Source organism: Peromyscus eremicus, chromosome 11, assembly GCF_949786415.1.
Source record: "Peromyscus eremicus chromosome 11, PerEre_H2_v1, whole genome shotgun sequence".
NCBI classification, from domain to species: domain Eukaryota; kingdom Metazoa; phylum Chordata; class Mammalia; order Rodentia; family Cricetidae; genus Peromyscus; species Peromyscus eremicus.
The window spans coordinates 67,166,561-67,190,320 of record NC_081427.1 but is presented as its reverse complement, the minus strand read 5'-3'; the positions used below and the strand labels follow the sequence as shown (position 1 = coordinate 67,190,320).

At 36.0% G+C, this 23,760-nt stretch overlaps 1 protein-coding gene across 10 annotated transcripts in view; it reads left to right on the top strand.

Annotated features, from left to right (window-relative positions):
* Positions 1–23,760, top strand: part of Tmem161b (transmembrane protein 161B) — an 87,608-nt gene that overhangs the window by 42,980 nt on the left and 20,868 nt on the right. For 9 of the 10 annotated variants that reach the window (XM_059276506.1, XM_059276505.1, XM_059276502.1 and 6 more), the window contains 3 exons: positions 1,791–1,874; positions 4,285–4,382; positions 12,473–12,629. In XM_059276506.1, coding sequence (XP_059132489.1) covers positions 1,791–1,874; positions 4,285–4,382; positions 12,473–12,629 — 339 coding nt within the window. Of the gene's footprint in view, positions 1–1,790; positions 1,875–4,284; positions 4,383–12,472; positions 12,630–23,760 lie in introns of those variants that run through there. The other variant, XM_059276512.1, reaches the window with a different exon arrangement.

The window sequence follows — 23,760 nt, the reverse complement described above, 5'->3', positions numbered from 1 at the left end:
CCAGAGGTTTTTTTTTTGGTGGGGGGGAGTTTCACCCGTAAATAGAATTTTATGTAGTAGATTTTATATCATTGATTTAAATGATTGAATCCAAATATTAGTCCCTTTCTCATAACTGAAGGTTAAGTGACCGAAAGTTCCAACCCTTTAATCAAGTTTTTTGGGTTTTTTGTGACCAAATTCTATCCTGGAACTAATGTTATCTCATTACTACCTGTCACTTAGAGCTTTTGAAGCATTGTCCAGAATGAGCAAAGAACAGATGATACATTCTATATTATATCACTGAAAGATTTCCTTGTGAAACAGGAAATAAATTGGAATATAGGTGTTTTAGTCAGAGAGAAGAATATATGCAAAAGCACCAAAAGGTGAAAGAATTTGTGAGAAATCAAATACTAGTTTAGTCAAGGTAGTGTGTCCTTTTGACGTAGGGAATGATTGAAAAATCTGCAGAAGTGAGCTCTGGGCTCATGATTCAGGGCTGTGGGAGCAGGAAGTCACAAGTTCTGTACCCCTTAAGGCCTTGAGAGGTGTCTTAGTAGGAAGTTTCAAACACAGAGTGACAGACTAATATTATCAATTCCTGTGTCCTCAGACAGGTTTCTTCTGCTCTTGGCTTCATCTACCCTTACCCCAACATATTTTGTTGCAAATTTTAAACATTGTATTATTTTAGCCACAAATATTTCAGTATCTTTGTAAATGTAAACTTAACATAATCTCACAGTCATCTCAAAATTTTTATCAAACACTTTTATATCAAATATTCAGTCGTTGCTCAAATTGTCATTTCTGTAGCATTTTTAAAAGAGTAAATTAGTTGTTGGCATTTCTTTAAATTTAGATATGTCATTATAATCTAGAGTTTTGTAATTAAAAAAAATAGTATAGCAGCATGAGGTGTGTATTTATCATCCTTTGTAACAGTATAGGGGCAAGGACCTTGATGAAAGTTCTGGCCTACCGACTCATTGCACTGCCTTGGGAAGGATTTAAATGTGCTAATGTACTTTGAGGAGGTATCCGTTCTGGAAAAAGAACCAAGTGAGCTCTGAGTGGTGGGTGAGAAGGATGTCCAAGGGAAGGCAGATCAGAGAGAGAGTTTTGTGATAGTTATGCCGCAGAAGACTAAGTGGAGCCCAGGGTTGAAGTAAACTGTTTGCAGTAGAGTCGGGGGAGTTTAAAGCCTTAGACCAACCGATGGTAATGTTTGGATACATTAAGGGTAAGATACGTTAGTAAACTGAAGTGACTGGTAGATAGTGAAACCACTCAGCAAGACATGAAAGTCAGTGAAGTGGTTGGTGTGGGAGAGATTAAATGATGTGGATATTTTGTGTGGTACAAAGGACAAAAAGAAAGGTGACTTATAACTATGAGGGAGCATTCAGTCAGCTCTTTTAAAGATAACTATCACTTCATTTAAATGAAGGATGGTGGAAAATTAATGTGCCCAGTCACCTGCAGAGTTCATGTCATTTCGTTTATGAAAGAGGAGGATGTTAGAAATCCATACAACATAGCAGGGCCTGGCATCTAGTAAGTGCATCTAGGTGTTGCCTGGGTGTGCCTCTGAGCTCTCTAAGGCCTAAGTGCATCTAGGTGTTGCCTGCGTATGCCTCTGAGCTCTCTAAGGCCTAAGCAGCATGTCTGTTTGCATTGCCACCTGATTATTTCCCACAGTGTCTTCACAAATTGGAGACTCAGTAAATATTTGTAGAATAAATAAATAATATGGTAAATTTAAGCAATTTCTTTAAAAGGGCATTTTTTTTTTCTTCCCTTAGTTTGAGGTGGTATCAACATCCTTCAGAAGAAGAACTGAGAATCCTTGCAGGGAAGCAGCAGAAAGGAAAGAGTAAAAAAGACAGGTAAGTTCCCTTGATGAGCTTCCAACGTGAACTGTTTAACATCGTTTCTGCAGATACAGTTTGCGCTTTGATTAAAGGAATGTGTATTAACTATGCTGTAAGTAGTTGATAAATTTCAGATCAGAACCTATGAAAATTCCAGTAAAATAGAAATTAGAATATAATTATATAATATATATATTTATATATTATAAATATAATATATATATTTGTTATATATAGAATATAACAAAATAATTGTTTTACTCAAAGAGTAACTTTATTCTTGAGTAGGTAATATATTTGACATCAGAACCCATGTAAATCTCAGTAAGTGAAAATAGTATGTAAATACAAGACAGTTGTTGTTTTACTCAAAAGTTGTTAACTTTATTCTTACTTAAATTATGTAAATACCTTTTACATCTGTTTGCTTTGGTTGGTTAAGAGAAGAGCTGCAGTGTTGTCCACAGGTTTTTCAAAGGTGGCTTTTGGGAATCTCTGCTGCTCCTATTGCAGACAGCATGCCACTGCCTTACGTCGTGTTTCTGGGTAGATTGGCCTGTTGTTGACTTAGAGTCCGCATGCGCAAAAGAATAGAGCGAGACCTGGCTTTGTAGGTTCTGCTCATCACTGCAGTGCTTCTCCTCAAGGTGCTACTAAGCCAGAACTCTACATGGAGCGTTAGTCCTCGGCCCAGCTCTTTATATGTCGTCTGTTTAATGTTTTAACGGTCTGCTGACAAGCCTCATTGAATGAACCATAGTCACCTTGGTGAATTGGAGAGATTGAACATAGTCGTATTGAAGAACTTTTCTGCCTATAAAGTTGCATACCTGTATTTAATTCTGAGAAAGTCTGCCTTGATGTCCTCTCCACATTAGCTTTAGTTTCCTCAACTAGGAGTTGACTAAGGCTTTTTCCTTTTCACTTATTATAATATACATTGAAGTTCATTGGATTATTAATCATGAACCTTCCCCTTTTTAAATTTTAGTAGTTCTTTAATAAAATATTCTTAACCAATGTCATAGTTTCCAAAATATTTTATGTATAGGTGCAACTTAATATAGATAATCACCTTGGCTGGAGTGATGGCTCAGTGATTAAGAGCACTGGCTGTTCTTGCAGAGGTCCCTGGTTCAATCCCTGACACCCATATGGCAGATCACAAACTGTCTGTAACCCAGTTTGATTGGATATGAGGCCCTCTTCTGGTCTCCAAGAGCACTGCATGCATGTAGTACACAGATTCTGGCAGAAATACAATAAAAAAAGTTTTAAAGTATCAAATAATTTCCCAAGTTTATATACTTAAGGGCCAGAATTTTAATCCAGGTTATTTTTTAGTTGCTTTTTTGTTTTCAACCACTAAAACTCTGATGACAGCCATTATTACCATGTCAAACAATTGTGGGATTTAATTATGCAGTATATTATTTGTTTGGCAAATATTTGGATTCTTTTTGCATGCCTTATAATCTGTTGTTTTCCTTTTTTAGGCTGAGTTTTGTGTAGCCCATGCTGGTAGCAGAGGAAGACCTTGAACTTGTGATCCTCCTGCTTCTAGTTCCCAATAACAGCCATATATCACCATTCCTGGTTTCTGGCTACATCCTAGGATCAAACCCAGGAGCATGGCAGTCTTCAGCTGTACTATATGCCCAGCCCTTACAGGAATTTCTCGGTGTTGTAATTACAGAGAGATGCAGTGGTGATGCTCTCCTCTTACTAACAGCAGTAACCATGGTTTTTTTTACTTACATGAAATTTATCACCGAGACCCCCCCCCCAGTTTTTATTTATTCAAGAGTAAATATAATGTTGAAAATAATCTTATTAAAGCTGGGCTTATTACTTTCTATATTTATTTGATTGTCCTTAAAACTTAGATTTAGGAGTGACACAAGTACACTTAGAGATCTTTGCTGGCCTTCTCTGTCTGTAAGTCTGTGTAGGAACTTCCAGTGGTTACCTTTCATGTTTCTGAATTTCTTACGAACATTAATTTTAATATACTCACTCATCTCTGTCCTACATATAATTACAGCTGTGTTTGTGTGTATATGTGTGTATATCATTTCAAAGAGAATTTTATTTTCTCTTCCATTCCTTTAATCTTGTGCCTACAAAAGAGATACTAGGTTGCTTTTGAATTTGCAAAAAAGAGTAGGAAAAATGAGTGTGAAATATTATACTAGCAAGCAAGGTTTTGTTTCTCTTGCTAGTTCAGGTAATTCTTCCTCTGGTCAATTACACAGTAACATAATTTACTTAAGCATTTTGTAGTCTCCTTTGGAAAACTGTTTTTGAGTATCTGACCTCTTCCAGGGTGACATTAGAATGAAACTTAAAATTTGCATTTAGAAGGATATAAGCACTTGGATAACTAAGTAATTTGTTTTTTGTGTCACTTGTCTCATTTTTGCAGAAAATATAATGGTCACATTGAAAATAAGCCACTAACCATTCCAAAAGACATTGACCTTCATCTAGAAACCAAGTCCGTTACAGAAGTAGATACTCTAGGTAAGGGAGTCCTGTACGTGTTCTGTGTACACCGATCTAATGGCAATGAACATATTTTGTTTGTTTATGAGGTATAATTTGTGTATTTTCCTAATCATGAATTTATTGTCCAAAGCATGAAGTCTAACATGTGAGTTTCTCAAAATGAACTTAACAGCTCCAAATGACTTTATTCAAATGAAATTTTTCTTTTCTCTTTATATGGTATTATTTTCCCCAGTTCTGGAAAGCAGACACTTACGCAGCTTTGTTACAGCTTCTGGTTATTAGGCAGGAATCACAGTCTTGCAATAGTAATTCCCAAAACTTATTTCCTATAATAATCTACTTTCATAATGCACTTTAAACTACATTTGCATATTGAATTATCTAAAGTGTAGTAATTCAACTATTCTAATAGTGTTGGGTATTAAATGTTGAAAAAAATTTATTCACAAATCACCTTTATCCATTGAGTATATCAAAATAAGTAATTTACTTTTCCTTTTCAGTTTTTCTAATAATGACTATAATGATTTTTTTTTTTTTTTTTTTTTTTTGGGTTTTTCGAGACAGGGTTTCTCTGTGTAGCTTTGCGCCTTTTCCTGGAACTCACTTGGTAGCCCAGGCTGGCCTCGAACTCACAAAGATCCGCCTGGCTCTGCCTCCCGAGTGCTGGGATTAAAGGCGTGCGCCACCACCGCCCGGCTTATAATGATTTTTAAGTTTACAATGAATTTTATATGAAGCTAATTGAATCCTAGAGGGGGAGCACATCTGAAGTGATGTTGTTTGTAAGACTAGTTTTCAGACCTTATACATTCATATTACTTAAAGAGATCTTTAGAAGTAAAGATTCCTTATTCTCTGTAGTCAGATGGTTTCTCTGGTCCCGCCAGGTACCCGCAGTCCCCTGGCCCACTTACAAATAATCATTCAGAAGCTTATATTAATTATAACTGCTCAGCCATTAGCTCGGGCTTATTACTGACTAGCTCTTACACTTGAATTAACCCATAATTCTTTTCTGTTTAGCCATGTGGCTTGGTACCTTTTCTCAGTTCTGCCTTGTCATCTTGCTTCCTCTGTGTCTAGCTGGCGACTCCTGACTCAGCCTTCCTGTTCCCAGCCTTCTTTTCATCTGCTTGCCCCACCTTTACTTCCTGCCTGGCTACTGGCCAATCAGCATTTTATTTATCAACCAATCAGAGCAAAACATTTACAACGTACAGAAAGACATTCCACAGCAGTTCTTTTTAAAAATTCATTGACTCTAGAATAGGTTGTGGGAATTTGACTTCAAAAGTGCAACAAGTGATTTTGATTTATAATCAGATATGAGAACCACTGGGTTACATGAAAAATAAGGAATTAACACATTAATCAGTACTTATTTGAAGAAATGTCATACTTTATATTCTAATCAGAGTTTCTCCTCCTCTAAGTCCTCTAGTTCCTCCCCATTTCTCTACCTTCTCAACTCCACACCCTTTCCCCCTTTCTTTAGAAAATAAAACAAAACAACAAAAAACCCAAACAAACCAGAAATAAAAGGGGAATTCATAAGAAAAACACACACACACAACCACCAGAAACCATAAAAACACAAAATCAGAAACCATAATAAACAAACAAAAGATAATTAAGACAAAAGTGCCCAAAACTCTCTGAGACAAAAAGTTTGCAAATACCGTTGAATTTGTTTTGTGTTAGCCACTTATCACTTGGTAGGAGGCCTATCCTTAAGTGTGGTTAATACACACAATGAGACTCTAATTTTTCCTTTGCAAGCCAGTGTCAGTTGGAGATAGCTTCTTCATTAGGGATGGATTCCCATGTCCACTACCCTTTCTCAACATTAGGACCCCATCTGACTTAACCCTTTCCAGGTTCTATGCATGTTGCCATAGTCTTTGTGAGTTCATATGTATATCAGTGTCAGTCTTGTTGTATCTGAAAGACACTATTCCCTTGGAGTCATCCATCACCTCTGGCTCTTACAATCTTTTCTCCTCCTCTTCCACATGACTTCCTGAACCTTGTAGGGTGGGGGGATTTGATAGACATCCTATTTAGGACTGACTCTTCTAAAGTCTCTCACTCTCTGCACATTGATCAGTTGTGGGTCTCTGTTTTAATTTGTTCTCATCTACTACAAGAGGAAGCTTCTCTGATTGATGATGGCTGATCAAGACAATGATCTGTAGCAGAATGTTGTTAAGAATTATTTATTGTTATGTTTCTTTAGCAGAACCATAGTATTTAATTTTTCCTTAGGCCCATGACCTATCCAGTCTTAGATTCTTAGCCACCTGAGCAGTGTCAGGCATAGGTTCCATCTGCTGGAGTGTGACGTAATCCAATCAAAGAGTGATTGGTTACTCCTACCACATTTGTGCGATTATTGCATCAGCAAATCATGCAGGCAGGTCATCATTGTAGACCACAGGGTTTGTAGTTGGGTTGATAGCTACCTTTCTCCTCTGGTAATGTGCAGGGTTCCTTCCAGTACCATGACCACTAGTCAATAGAGGAAAGCTCTAGTTAGGCACCAGCTTGACGTCTCCATGTTCAATGAGATATGCAAGTACTGTCTTCAGCAATAAGGCCTTACTGTGAATTTGTAGAGAGCAATCAGCCTGAGATGTTTGGGGTTTCCATGGGGCCCTTTGACCAGCAACGCATCTAAGTGTAACCCATTCCTGAAGTTTTCATTTGGTGGCAAAAGATGTCTAGGTGGGGCATTGATATTGGTGACACCAATTATATTTCATTCATATATGTATACATGTTAGGAAGCTTCTATAGTTGTGGGCATCAATATGAACCCTCAACTGGTCCTTAGTGTTATCCCCCTTAACCCTTTGAATCCATCCTCCTCCCCTTGTCTCTTCATAACCATACATTTCATTTCAGCTTCCTTGGGAGATCCTCCCCACCCTGCTAGCTTCTTATTCTGTAGTAATCTCTATGGTTATGGATTGTAGCATGCCAGTTGAAGGCTTAAAAGCTAACATCCACATATAAGCAAATACCATATTTGTCTTTCTGGGTCAGGATTACCTCTGTCTAGATGATTTTTCCTATTACCTGCAAATTTCATAAATTTAACAGCTGAGTACTATTTCATTGTGAAAGAAATGTACCACATTTTCATTATCCATTCATCAGGCATCTAGGTTGTTTCCTGTTTCTGACTATTGTGAATAGAGTAGCACTGAACATGGTTGAGCAAGTGTCTCTGTAATAAGATGTAGAATTCTTTGGGTAGATGCTTAAGAGTGATATAACTGGATCTTGAGGTCAGTCTATTCTTAGATTCCTGAAGAATTGCTACACTTATTTCCATAGTATCTGTACAAGTTTCCACTTCCAGCAGCTATGGATGATGTTTCCTTACCCTATGTTCTTGACAGCATGAGTTGTTACTTGTTTTATTGATCTTGGGCATTCTTACTAGTATAAGATGAAATCTCCAAATAGTTTTGATTTGCATTTCCCTGGTGATTAAGGATGTGGAACATTTCTTTGTGGTTCTTTTATGAATTCTCTGTTTTAGATCTCTACCACATTTTTAAATTGGGTTATTTCTTGATGTCTAGTGTTTTTCCTTATATAATTTGGATATTAGCCCTCTATCAGATGTGTAGTTAGTAAAAATCTTTTCCCATTCTCTAATCTGCCACTTTGTCTGAATGGTGGTGTCCTTTGCCATACAGAAACTTTTCAGTGTCATGAAGTCCCATTTATTAATTGTTCTTTCTGAATGTGCTATCAGAGTTCTGTTCAGAAAGCCTTTTCCTTTGTCAAGGAGTTCAAAACTATTCCCCACTTTCTCTTCTGCCAGATTCAGTGTACCTGGCCTTATGCTATAGTTGTGTTTTTGTGCAGGGTGATAAATAGAGATCTATTTCCATTCTTCTATAGGCAGCCATCCAGTTTGACCAGCCCTCATTTGTTGAAGATGCCATCTTTTTTATCATTGTATCAAAAATCAGGTGTCCATAGGTGTATGGACTTTATGTGGCCTTCAGTTGGATTCCATTGATCAATATGTCTATTTTTATAATAATACCATGATGCTTTTATTACTATAGCAGTTTTTTTCTTTTCAGTTTCTGTGAAGAATTGCATTAGAATTTCGATGGGGATTGCATTGAATCTGTAGATTAATTTTGGTAGGATGGCCACTTTCACTCTGTTCCTACCAATCAATTGAGCATGGGATACCTTTCCATCTTCTGATCTTCTTCAGTTTCTTTTTTTAATATCTTAATTTATTATACAAGTATTTCACTTATTGGTTAGAGTTATCCTAAGTGTGTGTGTTTTGTTTTGTTTTTTGAGGTGAAAGGTATTGTTTCCTTGATTTCTTTCTGAGTCAGTTTGTCGTTTGTATACTAATTTCTGTTAGTTTCATATCCTGCTATTTTGCTTAAAGTGTTATCAGCTATAGAAGTTTCCTGGTGGAGTCTTTAGGGTCATTTATGTATATAATCGTATCATCTGCCAGTAAAGATACTTCGACTTCTTCTTTTTCTATTTTTATTACCATTGATGGTCTTTGGTTGTCTTAGTGCTCTAGGTAAGACTTTAAGTACTATCTATTGAATACATATGAAGAGAGTAGACACCTTTGTCTTTTTCTTGGTTTTATTGGAAAGTCTTTGAGTTTCTGTCAGGTTAGGTAGATGATAGCTGTGGGCTTGCTGCAAATTGTCTTTATTATGTTGAGTTTTGACTTTTGGATCCCTAGTCTCTCCAGGACTTTTATAATGAAGGAGTGCTGGATTTTGTCAAAGGCTTTCTCTGCATTTAATGAGATGATCATATGGTTTTTGTACTTAAAGATGCTTATTTGGTGGATTACATTTATCTGTTTACATAAGTTGAACCATTCCTGCATTTCTGGGATGAAGTCTATTTGATCATAGTGGATGTTCTTTTTGATGTCTTTTTTTGATTCGGTTTTCAAGTATTTTATTGAGTATTTTTTCATCTATGTTCATTCCTTCAGTTTCTATATTGGAGAATAATTTGAGGAGCATTGATGTTAATTCTTTGAAGGTCTGCTAGTATACTGTGCAAAATTAATCTAGCCCTGGGCTTTTGTTGGTTGGTAGACTTTCAGTTACTGCTTCTATTTCACTAGGGGTTATGTGGGTATGTTTAAATTGTTTGTCTGATCTTGATTTAACTTTGTTAGATTGTATATATCAAGAAATGGATCTTTTTTTTTAAGATTTTCCTGTTTAATAAAGTACAGATTTTTATAAAGTACAGATTTTTACAGCCTGTTCTTATGATTCTCTGGATTTCCCAGATGTCTGTTGTGTTGTCCCCTTTCATCTCTGATTTTGGATAATTTGGATTCTCTCTCTCTCTCTCTCTCTCTCTCTCTCTCTCTCTCTCTCTCTTTCTCTCTCTCCCCCTTTTAGTTAATTTCACTAAGGGATTAAACAGTCTTATTGATTTTTCTCAAACAACCAACTCTTTGTTTCATTGGTTCCTTTTGGTTGATGGTTTCTGTTTTATTAATTTCAGGCCTGCCTTTGGTTATCTCTTTCTATCTAGTCTTTTGGAGTGTTAGTTCTCCTTTATGTTTCAGAACTCTCAGGTGTGCTGTTAAGTTGCTCGTGTGAGATCTCTCCAATTTTCATGTTAGCATTTGTGCTCTATGAACTTTCTGCTTAGAACTGCCCTCGTGGTGTCTCATCATAGATTTGGGTGTGTTGTGTTTTTATTTTCATTCAGTTCTCAAATGTTTTAATTTCTTTAATTTCTATCTTGTAACACATTTTCATCCCATACTGAGTTGGTCATTTTCTATGAGTGTGAGCTTTCTGCTGTTCCCATTGTTGATATCCAGCTTTAATCCTATCTTGATGGTCAGGTAGGATGTGGGGCATTATTTCAATTTTCTTATTATATCTGTTGAATCTTGTTTTGTGACCAGTATGTGGTCAGTTTTTGAGAAAGTTCCATGAGGTGCTGAGAAGGTATAATCTTTTCTGTTTGGGTGAAATATTCTGCAAATATCTGTTAGGTTCAATTGATTTATAACATTAGTTAGTTCTAGCATTTCTCTGTTTAATTTTCTTCTAGGTGACCTGTCTGTTGGCGAGAGTGGGGTATTGAAGTTACCCACTATCACTGTTTGAGGGTCAGAATGTAATTTTAGTTGTGGTAGTGTTTCTTTTATGAACTTGGATTTGGGGCATAGATGTTAAGAATTTCATCGTCCTCTTGGTGGATTTTCCTTTGTTGAGTTTATAGTATTTCCCTATCTCTTCTGATTAGTTTTGGTTGGAGATTTATTTTGTCATATTAAAATGGCTACATTAGCTTAAACAATACTTCAGATAATACATAAAGTATTATTTTATAATTTGATTCTTCTTAGGACTAAGTCATACCAACTTCAACAAAACCATAGCAGATTTATCAAGCATCTTATATAAAATTATTTTATAATATAAAATAACATCAGAATCTTTATCAGTTGAGGACTGAGTATTAGTCGTATGAAATTTGTAAGTATCTATAGAGGAAACCTATAACCCACAAAGAACTTTGTAAATCAATCTCATGAGCTCACTTAAACATTTAAGACTGATAACCATCCTTTTTCTTTTTGCTTTCTCATGTAACTTTCAAAACACCTTGTCATTTTGATCAGCAGTTGGCACATTTGTTTTTATGAGTTCTGTATGTGTATTTACTTGTGTAAAAGTGCTCACTAATTTCTGTATATTGTTGCTATTTCTGATATCAGCTAATATTTATTGAAAAGTTAGCAGCTACTTAGCCAAACATTGTGTCAATATTGTTATACTCAGAGGTCTTAGGGTAGGTATCTTTTTGTTTGTTTTCTAAACTCATTTCTATAACATTAAGTAACTGGGTAATTATATTCTGTATGTTAGACAACTAACCAATGAGAACTTGGCTATTTTAACTTAAACAGTGTACTTAGGTGATGTGGCTTTACCATGTAGTTTCTTAACATATGATTTCACATAGTTTTGAGAAGTATTTACAAATGGTATTAGTTTAACAACTGGCTATTTAATATCAAGAACATTCTTGTTAACCAGAGTAGCAGTGACATGTTCCGTGTGTGTGTGTGTATGTGTGTGTGTGTGTGTGTGTGTATGTGTGTGTGTGTATACTTTTGTGAATGCATGCACGTGTGTATGGATGTGCATACAGGCTTGTCTGAACCTCTTCCTTTTTTTGGTATTCCTTATTGAACCAAGTGCCTCATACAAGCAAGCACTTTACAACTGAGCTCTCTGCCCTCTGTGGACTTCTTTTGACTCCCAGTTTTCTATTGAAGAGACATATATGGTTATATTATTAAATAGGAATAAAAGACATGATCATATTGGTTAATATATGGCTAAGAATATCACTTTTACTTTGGTTGCCTGTGTACATAATTGATAACTATCATACACTGGAGGATATAAAACACACTACATATTTTGTAAAAAATTTAAATCAAATGAAATACATAGAGCAATAGAATTACATGTACTGTCAGGGAATTTTATTTTGAATATAAGCACTGAATGATGGAATTACTTGTTGAAGGGCTGTGGTTTTATGTAAAATCAGCATTGTATCAGTTTTTCTTCTAAGAGAGAATGAGAAGAGTGTTTGTTCATTTACTATTATGTGCAGTAGCTTACAAATTACTAGTCCTCCATCAGTGGTTAAAAGCAAAGTTTAAGTCTGAAATGAATGTAAACCTTTTGTATTTTAAAGCAAGTTGTATTCATTGAAGTCAAGGTTAACATAGTTAGATATACCAAAAGAAAATTAGTCATATAATTTTTGTAAAAATAAGCTGACTAGTTAAGAAAACACCAATATATTTGCATTCATGTTTTAACAGCAATTTAAATAATTTGTAGTAATCAGTTCAGAGTTGTTTTCCTTACTTAATTTATGAACTATCAAAATTTGACTCTCTCCTACACTTTTATATTTGCAAATTTTACAGTTCAAGAGTGCAAGTAGAATAAAATTCAGCATGCTTAAAGTTATATGGATAGATCCTCATGAGCTTCAGTTAACTGAAACTTTCCTGGCCTTTTGTTTTTCAGCATTGCATTACTTTCCAGAGTACCAGTGGCTGGTTGATTTCACAGTGGCTGCTACCGTTGTGTACCTAGTGACTGAAGTGTATTACAGTTTCATGAAGCCTACACAGGAAATGAACATCAGCTTAGTCTGGTGCCTCCTGGTTCTGTCTTTTGCAATGTATCCTTCCAACCATCATTGGTGTTGTAAACTTACTTGGTTTTGAACTTAGACCATTAGACCTTGTGTTTAATGTTAAAAGATTTTTGTTGGTTGTTAGAGAATTTTCCTTTGTTGAATTCTTCACAGGATTTTTAGGATATGTTAAATTTATTTATTCTTTGACAATTTCTTACGTATACAGTGTACATTGATCATATTCAATGGAAATTCTTTATGTAACTTCTTAAAATTTCAAAATGGTTGGGTAGTTTAAAAAGTTAAATGTAGAGAGATTTAACCTCATTCTATTTTTTTTATTTTTATTTATTTATTTATTTATTTATTTATTTATTTATTTATTTTTGCTTTTTCGAGACAGGGTTTCTCTGTGTAGCTTTGCGCCTTTCCTGGATCTCGCTCTGTAGACCAGGCTGGCCTCGAACTCACAAAGATCCACCTGCCTCTGCCTCCCGAGTGCTGGGATTAAAGGCGTGCGCCACCACCGCCCGGCATCATTCTATTTTTTATCCAAGTAGAATGTCAGAAAGGCCACAGACATTTTGACTTTTTTAAGGGGCCTTTTGTGCTGGTGGGAATACAGGGAGGCTTTCCTCCCAGGTGCTTAATTACTCTTTGATATTGGGACAGTTCTCCCTAATAGAGATAACATTTTATTAAGATTCAGTCAGTTTTGAGATGCCACCTATGAAAATAATGTTTGTAGCAAAACATATTTTATTACCTCACTTGAAAATGTATTTTTATATTATGGAAACTAAGCTTTCCCAGAGCGATGGTACATCAGTAGATCAGTACATCATTTCTGTTTTATTTCCTATAGAACTATCCTTCTGGAGCCCTTGGTTGTTTATAAGCTACACAGTTGTGTTAGTGCGTTACTTTATGTGTGCACATGTGTGGGGAGAGAGCAAAGGACCGCTGTCAGGAGACAGTTTTCTCTACCTTGTTGCTCTCAAACTGAACTCAGGTCCTCTGGCTGGGTGTCTAGCACCTTCTGCTTGGCCATCCCCAGTTCTGTCTTCATAAACTTTTACATAGCTCTTGTCCTGGAACGTTATTCATTGCTGTCTTCCTAAAAAAAATGCATTTCTTTTTTTAGATACCTTGATCTCTTCTTCCTTGGCTCACTTTCTTTTTTGCAAGCATGAACTCTTCTGTGGTATCTTTAGAAAAGGTGGTTTTTGAAGTTTTGTGTGCCTTAAGCTGTCTTTATTGATTGATAATTTGACTTGGTAGAAAATTCAAAAATAGTTTTTCTTCAGAATTCCAAAGTGTTGAAGAACTGGATGCCCTGTTGGCACTCACATTGTGCCTCCTCCTCCCACCTAAATACAGCCCTCACTCCTGGAACTTGTTTTTTTTTGTTGTTGTTGTTTTGGGGATTCTGAAATTTTGCTCTTAAATCTTATGTTTACCCCTTAGATTAACAAAACAAAAAGTAGATAACTGTACTTTAGGGAAGAGCTGATCTTATTTTTGTAAAACTGCCAGTTTGGGAAATATATGTTCATGAGTTCTAGGAAGCTTTTATGTAATTATTTGATGAATTTCTCTTCATTTAGAACACTTCGGGATGCTTATTGCTGAGGAAGTAGAGTCCCCTATGTTAACATCTAGAATTGTCATCTGTCGTTCATATGCATGGTCATTATAATTTTAGATTTCCTAGGAGATACTCTTAACTTTCCCAACTATTTTATTATGGTTCGTGTTTACACTTTCTACTACAGTTGAAAATGTTCATGAGCTCTTCATTTTTTACCCCTTCTGTGAAACTCTGCTTATTTTATGACTGCATTATTTTGTGTGTTAAGATATTAATGATAAATATTCTTTATGGAATGCCTCTTTTTCTGCTTTAGTTACAGTTTATGCATATATGTGAATGTATATGTTTTTTATACAGATTATTTTATGTGGTGTAGCCATTAGTATATTACTACTAGAAACAAACACATACTTATAACTAGCTACTCACATATTTTCTGTCATTTTTCATTTTATTTCCTGTTTAGTTGATGGCAGCAATTACAGTCTTTAGCTGAACTAGCTCTACTCCATTTAAGTAGTGTTCTTATGAAAGGTACAAAACAATACCATCTTCCCACAGGAATGTTGGGGTGTTCTGTGTGCTCATAGTAGAGAGTATAGAAAATGGTAGAGTTTACAATCCAGGTCACTTGTTCTTTTAGCTTTGACTCTCTGTGAGAAGAAAGAAGTAGAATTGTATGTATGACTGCATATGTGGGTTTTATTTAACATTGGGTGTGAAATAATAACCTACTGCAGTTAATGCACATTCAAGATACCAGAATTACATACCAAATGTCTAGATTCACAACAAAGAAGAGAGTTCTGGCAGGCTGTGCTTGTTCTAGCTATAACAACTGTTTTCAGCCTTAACTCTATACACTAAGTCTACTAGAAGTGATTTCTGTCCGGGATTTCTTTATTTCATTGTTGTATGTCCTACTTAGGAATCAAAATCAGGTCTCCATTGACTTCATGGGACAATAGTTCTGCTGAATTCCAAGCACATATATATTCATTGATTCAGAAAATCTCTGCAGTTGTTACTGGTTAAAGTAGTCCTCAAATTAGATACATGTACTTAATTGGCTCAGTGGATAGTCATGAGCCAATTGCTTTATCTCCATGATCATTTTGTTTCCTTTCTTTCTTCACCGGTTTGACATACTTGCATAGGACAGCAGAAATGGCTTCTGTAGTATCGTGAGAGTCCTGAATCTGAGAATGACATTTGAGTGTGTGATACTAAAGCTTGAGTGGTGGAACTTGGTGCCACCTCTTGTCATGGATTCTCTCTCTTTCTTCCTCCCTCCCTCCCTCTCTCCTTTTTTTGCTTTTGGTTTTGGTTTTTGTTTTTGTTTCATTTTTCTGAGACAGGGTTTCTCTGTGTAGCCCTGTCTGTCCTAGACCTTGCTCTGTACACCAGGATGGCCTCAAACCCAGAGACCACCTGCCTTTGCCTCCCGAGTGTTGTGATTAAAGGTGTGTACCACCACCTATCAGTGCACTCTTAAACTCACACTGATTCTCCCCTCCTCTCTGCATCTCTGAGCACCATCGGTGACCCCAGTACTTGATATTCAGTCCCCTCTTTTGCCACCAGTTAACAGTGTAAGGAAGACAGCTGTGAAGACTTGTAGCACAGGGAAGCAGCTGTAGTGACTGTCTTTACTTTGTGTGACATCTTAGAATTATGGGAAAATGTCTATTGATCTTATGATTATGAAGCATATTATCCTCATTTATGAATAAATGAAAAGTGAAAAGGTAAAATCATCATAGAAAAGAGCCAGTGATCCTGTGATACAAATAAAACGTTTAAATGTTAAAGTAGTTTACAACATACAGGTAGATTTTTCTTTTTGTTTTTTTTTTTTTTGTTTTTCGAGACAGGGTTTCTCTGTGTAGCTTTGCGCCTTTCCTGGGACTCACTTGGTAGCCCAGGCTGGCCTCGAACTCACAGAGATCCGCCTGGCTCTGCCTCCCGAGTGCTGGGATTAAAGGCGTGCGCCACCACCGCCCGGCTACAGGTAGATTTTTTTAGGAAACTTTCTTGAGAATAAACTGTAGCACTCTGTAATGTTGAGTCAATTACATGAGTATCAAGAAGAAAACTAGGCTGCAAAGAATTCTAAGGCTTCTCAGTTACACCTGTTGTGCTTGGCTAAAGAACTAAAGCATTAGTCACATTTCCACAGTATTTGTATTATACAGTTTCAAAGGTGTAAGCTACAAAAGGCGTTATGCTTGTTTTTAATTTGCCATGATTGTGGACATGTAAATTTTTGTAAAATCAAAAGTTGTAAATAGTTTTAGTGAAAATAAGTTCTATGGTTTTCCAATTGAGTCAGTTTTCTTTCTAGACATGCAAAGGTATATAAATTAAATGCTACCTTATTTGTCGTGGGAACTAGACAGCTATAGCAAAGTAGTACAACTCAGTTGCCATTTCTAAATCCCTTAAAAGGTTGCAAATTACTATATTCATCCTCTGTACGAATGTTTCTGCCTTAAATTAATAGGGAAATTGGAACTCTGAAGTAGATTGTTTTATATATCAAGTATAGTGAGAAAAGAGAATTTTAATCTTAGCCAAGGTATTTATGTGAACTTGAGAACTTATAACAGACATGTTTAAGCGTGTTTTGTATGTATGTGCAAATGTGGTGTACACAAACACATGTGAATGTCGGGACCACATGAGGGAGTCATTTCTCTCCACCCCCATGTTGGTTCTTGGGGATCAAATTCAAGGTTGTCAGGCTTGGCAACAAATGCCTTTAAGGACTGAGTCAGCTTGCTAGCTCCAGGCTTGTTTCTTTAACATTTACAGGCCTTTTGTGACATTCGTCCTTTCAGGGTACTAAGATTTCTGGTCAGAACCTCAGAATGAAAGAGGGGAGCTGAATCTGAATAATAGGACCTTCTTTCTGTCTATTGATTTATAGTTAGTATGACTTTCTCCTTTTAGCTGGGAAGTGATAATTTTCTTTCTGAAACTAAAAATTCAAGGGTGGCCTTTTTTGTTTTATTTTAACCAGAACTCTGGTCGTTTTTGTTTTGCAAATAAAGCTCGTATTTATTGCTTTCAGATTGAGCTTGGCTGACTATAAGCTTATTTTGTGACATAGTTTAAAACATGCGTGATAATTTTTCTAACATCTGGGAGAATTTTATGGTTTTTTTTTAAAGTAATAATTAAGCCTGCACATCTAAAATTGCAAATAAATTTTAAGGTAATGTTATAAAGTTTGTACCATTGAATAGTAACAATTGTCTTTATAAGATTTTTATTAGATAAGTAATAAGAATGAACATGCTTATTGTTAGCTTTAAATGAAAATCTGTAATAGAATTTTAATACTGTTTCTAGAGTTTGGTTTGCCTATTTGTTTTGTAGTGTAGAATGAAAAGTGTAATGTATTTCAAGTATTTTAGTTGCCTTTCCACCAAGAAAAATAGATGTGGGAAGCTTAATCATTTGAATGGGTGGGGGGAGGACTAGCATTTTTTTTGTAAGTCACAAAAAATATATATGTAATCTCTCTTTCCATAGTTGAACAAATTTCAGTTTATATGAAAATCACTTAAGTAGAAACATAATCATATTTTTAAAAATAATCTCAAATTGTGAAAAATGATGAAGAATATATTATGCTTATTCTTAAAATATTAATCACATTTGCATTTTGAATAATATTTCTTCTTAGAATATAGTCTCCTTTTTTGTTGTGTTTGAATGAATTTAGCTGTCACTTTATTAGGTATTGCTATACAGGCCAGAATTAAGTATTTGATAATCACAATCACAGTATGCTTAGTTTCTTCCATTCAAAAAAACAAAAATAGTGGTAATATTATTAACAAAAGCCATGTTTTCTTGATATGAGAATTGGTCCTTTTTGAAATGTGTATTTGTCTCTAGGTGAATGTATACTGTGAAGGCGCAAGTTCAGAAGTAGGTAGCTGATCACTTGGAGCTGGAGGTGTAAGTGGTTTTGACCTGCTTGGTGTGGGTACTGAGAGCTGAACTCAGATCCTTTACAAGAGCAATAAGCACTCTGAACCACTGAGCAATTTCTTCAGCCCAGAGAATCAGGTCTTTAAGACAATGAATCAATTGAGCTGACTCCAAATAGTGTTCCAGAGTGCTGAGATTAGAGATGATGTAATATTTCTATAGTTTGCACACATCTTCATGCAGATTTTAAATCTGCCCTCTTCTGTTTTCTACTTTATCTTCCATTTTTGCTGTTTCTTCTCACTTTTAAAAATCAACATATTTTAGAAGCCAGTGAGATGGCTTAGTGGGTAAAAGTACTTGCTGCTCAAGTGACATCCTGTGTTCACCCTTGAAAACCCATGTAAAGTGGAAGGGGAGAACCAACTCCACACAGTTGCCTTCTGACCTTCACACACGCGGTGGCGTGCATATGGCTCCTTCTCCCACACACACTTCCTACATGCAATCATAATCAAATCTCTGTATTTCTAAATGAGAGGTTACAGTTCTAATAATTTATCTGTTATGGCATGTGAAGATCTTCTTTCTTCTCCTGACCAGTGAGTGTAGTTTTGTGTTTTGGTTTGTTGTTTTAAGACAGGGTCTATTTGTTTGTCACAAGCCATCTTAGAACTCAAAATTCTTCTGCATCAACCTCAGGCATGTGCTGCTATGGCCAGAGAGAATTTCTTTTTCTCACAATAAACTATTCCCTCTACTTTTCCTTTTTAATATTACTAGTACACTTTGTATAAACTTTGGTGAAATCAGTAGTCACACATTTTTTTTAATACCTAAGTATTCATGTGTGAGCATTTTAAGGCACTGTGGTTTCATTTGTAATTTTTTCATAAATTACTACTCTTTGTAAAATTTTACTTATTCTTTGCATTTCTTAGTAATTCCATTAGCTTTTCAGTAGTGGCCTACCAGGCCACTTATAACTGTATTACTTTCTTTTTGCTTTGGCTTTATTGGGATTATTTGCCTTTCAGACCAACTCAGTAACCGTTATCTTGGGGCTTAGTTTTGTGGGTTTCATAAGAATTCCCTGTTCCCTTCTCCCTTCTTAACTTCCCATTTTCCGAATTCATTGTTTTTCTTTGTTTGTTCAAATGGTTTGATGGAACTTTCAGCCATAGTACGAACAGTAACTGGGTTTTGGACTTTGTGATTTTGAAGGTGCATAACTTTGTACTGCCATTCAATTGGGTGTAGAATTCTGGGTTTTCAATATTTCTTCAGTGTTTCAAATATAATTCCACTGTCCATAACTTTCAAAGATACCATTAAGAATAACATTCTTGTTGTGATATACATATGGCTTACGTTGCCCCCTCTCCTCCTTCCTTAGGAAACAATGATTACCTGCTTTGTCCCACTTCTGTAAGCTAGTTGACACATACTTTGATGGAGCTCTTACATCCTTGGGCTAGGCTTCTTGAAGACTCCTCAACTTTGTAAATTTCAGTTTGGAAACTTTGTTTTATTGTGTCTTTGACATCTTCAAGGCCCCACTCCTACACCCACCCCACCCCCACACCGTATGTATAAGTGCATATAATTCCTTTTGTCTCTTGTTAGTGTACCTCATGCATTGATACTCTTTGTTTTGCTTGATGAAACTTTCTTTTGTCTATTTTTTTGTTTAATTTTATTAGCTAATCATTTTTCATAACGTTTTGTTCTTTGAAAGATGCATTTATTTTTACATAGCTAATATGAAATATATATGTGTGTATGTATACAGAAACATGCATAACTTACATATTTGAAATGTTTTATGTTGCTGCCTGCATCTTTTACCAAGTTAATTTTTCTCATTAATAAGTGTATCTTTGATTTAATATAATATAGTACTTTACAAGTAGACAGGGCTTACATTTACAGCTTGTTTTGTATAGCTCTAGGGCAAAGGATAGTTTATTAACATTTTTTTTAAGGATTTGGGGTAGGGAAAAGGATACAAAATTTATATACAGAATTAGACTGTGTATGTTGCCTACAAAGCCCAAAGTATTTACTATTTGAAAATGTTTGATCTCTGCCTTAATATCTAAGGCTTCCTTTCATATTTAAAAATGAGAGACTAAACTTGAAGAGGAGGAATGGAAATTCTGTATGTAAGTAGGGCTTAGTAGTTTCACTGAAGAATAATTTAGTAATATTGAAGCTCCTCTTGTGAAAAGGCCATGATGTCATTGACTGTCTTTTGGAGTGATTTGGTTTCTGTCGTCCTCAGCCTCCTGCCTGTGTGTGTACAAACTGTTTCCAAGGGGGAGCAGGGAATCCCTCACGTCTCCTTTTCCTTTTCGTTCCTTGAAGGTTGTGGGAACACAACACATCCTGTGTAAACCACACTTGAAAGTTTGCTCTTTATTGGTGTTAGTAATATGTGTTACAATATTCCAGGGAGCTGGTCGGTTAGAGCTACTAGTCACTGTGTGGTCACAATGCTGTGCAGTGTTTCTTAGCTGCAGTGGTCAGTAGATTAGGGGTTGTCCATGCATTTTTTTTTAGTTTGAATATTTTCAGCTTATTGTGGGTTTATCAGTATGCACCTTTCACTAAACTTGAGCATCTTTGGTATCTTTGACTATCATTTAATCGTTCTGTTTTTAGTATAGTGACCTAATCTAAAGTCTGTTTGCCTCAAGTTCATTTCTTCACAGGCAGTCTTTAGTTTTGGAGTCACAGTGGGGTTAGTTCCCTGCTTGCACAAGAAGGCAATAGGAATGGAGTTTTAACTGCTCTCCATCATAGAGAGAGGTCAGCTCACCTCTATTTTTAGCTCACAGCATGACATACTTTGTGGAATCTTTTACCTCTTGAAATTTCATGGGAAAGGTTAAAAAGTTGAATCATTATGTGATCTGTCAGTCCATGAATGCATTCCCTTTTCCTTCCTGTTATCAGTGCTCAGCTGTTAATTCAGGTGTCTAGAAAACATTGAAGTTGCTGAGACTAGAAAGAATCTCTGATTTTCAAACTAGACCTTCAAGGTCTTGAATATAGTGGCTGTACTTTACAGGTGAGGAAATAGAAACACAGAGAGGTTAATGTAGAAGGTCACATGGCAAGAGTAGAACCAAGACACTGTAGAGCAAAAGAATGCTCTTTACAGCTTTGTCACACAGCAGTCCTCAGCATGTGACTGCATAGTGCGTGCATTGTAGAAGTAAGTGCAGTTGTCCATTTGGAAGAGAGCGCTGAAGGATGTGGGGCCTTCACTTCAGTCTTTGACTAGGGAGATGGGAGGGAAGAGGACAGTCCAGATTATAGATTATGATCAAGACAGTGTATGGATTACATCCAGAAGACAGTAGATTTTAATTCAAGAGGAGGTTTGGGGATTATTATTATAAGAAAACTTGAAGATGTGAATTAATAACCCAGATCATAGCATTACATTGCAGAATATTTTATGTGTACTTTATAGCAAGTTATGAGGAGGGTTTATTCTAATCTGGTATAAATAAGTACTTGGTTTTACAATTTACCTAGTATGCAGTATGAATTGAGTCAGGGATTATTATGTTTTAGGCATCTGTGGTATGGGATTATATTAAGAGATAAATTCTGAAGGCAAGGTCATACTTAATGCTGGGTCATGTTATGTCTAGTATTATTTGCTTTCAGTGTTGATATATTTTGTAATATATTCAGATCTATAGCATTAGATGTCGTCGTCTTTGGAAATGTCACTCTGGTCATTTGACATCATTTTGACCGAAGACTTTTTTTTTTTTTTTTTTTTTTTGTCAGTAGAGGAGTTGTTTGGAAATTCTAGTTTCTGTTTTCAATAAAATGAAACAGTGTTTTTCAAACCAGGGTTTAGGCCCCTGAGGCATTGATGCTGTATCTTGGAAGTAGTTCAGGTGTGGTTTGGGAGATTTTATATTCTGTGATTTTTACCTTTATTCTCTTTTCCTGTATATTCCAATATAATGTCAAAGAGAAGGCGTTGTAGTGTTTGGTTCTAGTAAAAGAAACCAGTGGGTTTGCTTCTCTAGTCTTATTTTAGAAAAGATAAATAAGGGAGACATGTGGCTTAGAGTAATGTGGAAGAAATTGGGAATAGTTTGAACATCTGTGTTCCAGAATCCTACCATTGCTCTCAAAAAGTGCTTTTAGCTATATGGATTCTGGCTAATATGTTAATTAGGTGAAGAGTATTTAATGTGTTAATTAGATAAAGTTTTTTTTAAGACTTAAACATGTTTCCTAATTTGTCATTGTGGTTGCTTTCTCTTTAACTTGATACTCAAATTCTTAACTTTTAATGAGCAAATTATGATTCGTATGGATAAAATTTCAATAGTCTTAAGTACTGAAGTTTTTTTCTTGTCTGTTTGCTTCCAACTTTTCCATCATAAGTTGGCTTTTACTTCTATTACTAGGTGGTTAGTAATACCTTAAAATGCATAGTTTAAAACTAGTTGTGTATGAGACTTTATATATACATAGATAGATAGATAGATAGATAGATAGATAGATAGATAGATAGATAGAGCTATATATATTTACTAGTTTCCTGTGAGAAACTAGAAAGTCTAAACAGAGAAAGCTTACTCTAAGTTTTCCTTTACTAACCTAGTAAAATAAATCCAAATTACAGCATGTTTAGAATTTGTTAACTATGATATGACTCCAAGATCTTAGACCATGCAAGGTGAATACATTTGACCTTCCTTTTCTCCTGATACACAGCTAGTTGACTCCAGTCTGCATCATGTTGTTTCATTACAAGCTATGTATATTTTAGATGTGTATGTAGATTTTGCAGTGCTAGGAACTGAGCCTAGAGCCCGTTATGTGCTTGCTACCCAGACTCTGCCGCTGAGCTCTAAGTCTGACTTTGCAGTAGTGTTAGGGTGAGCACTGCCTAGAGTGTCACGGGCTAGCCACACTCTGCTTCCTTCCTTTTCTTTTTTCTTTCCTTCTTTCCCTTCCTTCTAGAATTTCATACATGTATACAATGGAATATGATCATATCCTTCCCCCACCTTCCCCATGCAACTCCTCCTGACCCCTTTTTCCAACATGTTTCCCCCCACACTTCATGTTCTCTCTCTTTTTAAAAACAACCTATAAGACCAATAAATGCTGCCCATGTGTGTCTAGGCATAGGACCATCCATTAGAGCCTGGATCCCAGAGGCTACTTCCTCAGGGTAGAATGATTCTTCCTTCTCCAGTATCTGTGAACTACCAAGAGCCTTTCAGTAGGAGTGGAGCTTTAAAAGACCCTCCCTTGTGTATGCTAGAATTTTGGCTGGCTTGAGATGGTACACTTGGTGTACAGATCTGGGAGTTCTGAGATTGTGATAGCCAGGCCATATCCAGAAGACAGCAGTTCACAGCGTTCCTCCCCATCCTTCAGCTCTTTCCTTCTACCTCCTGTTCACAGCCTTTGGAGGTGTGGGGGAGGGTCTATTGGTGTCCCAATTGGGGCTGAGCAGTCAGTCATTCATTCTTAGCTCTTTGATCAGTTAGGAGTTTCTGCTTCCTGCTCTAAAGAGAAGCCTCTCTCACCAAGGTTGAAAGTAACATGAATCTGTAGGTATAAACATGCTTAGTAGGCTGTTTGACAATA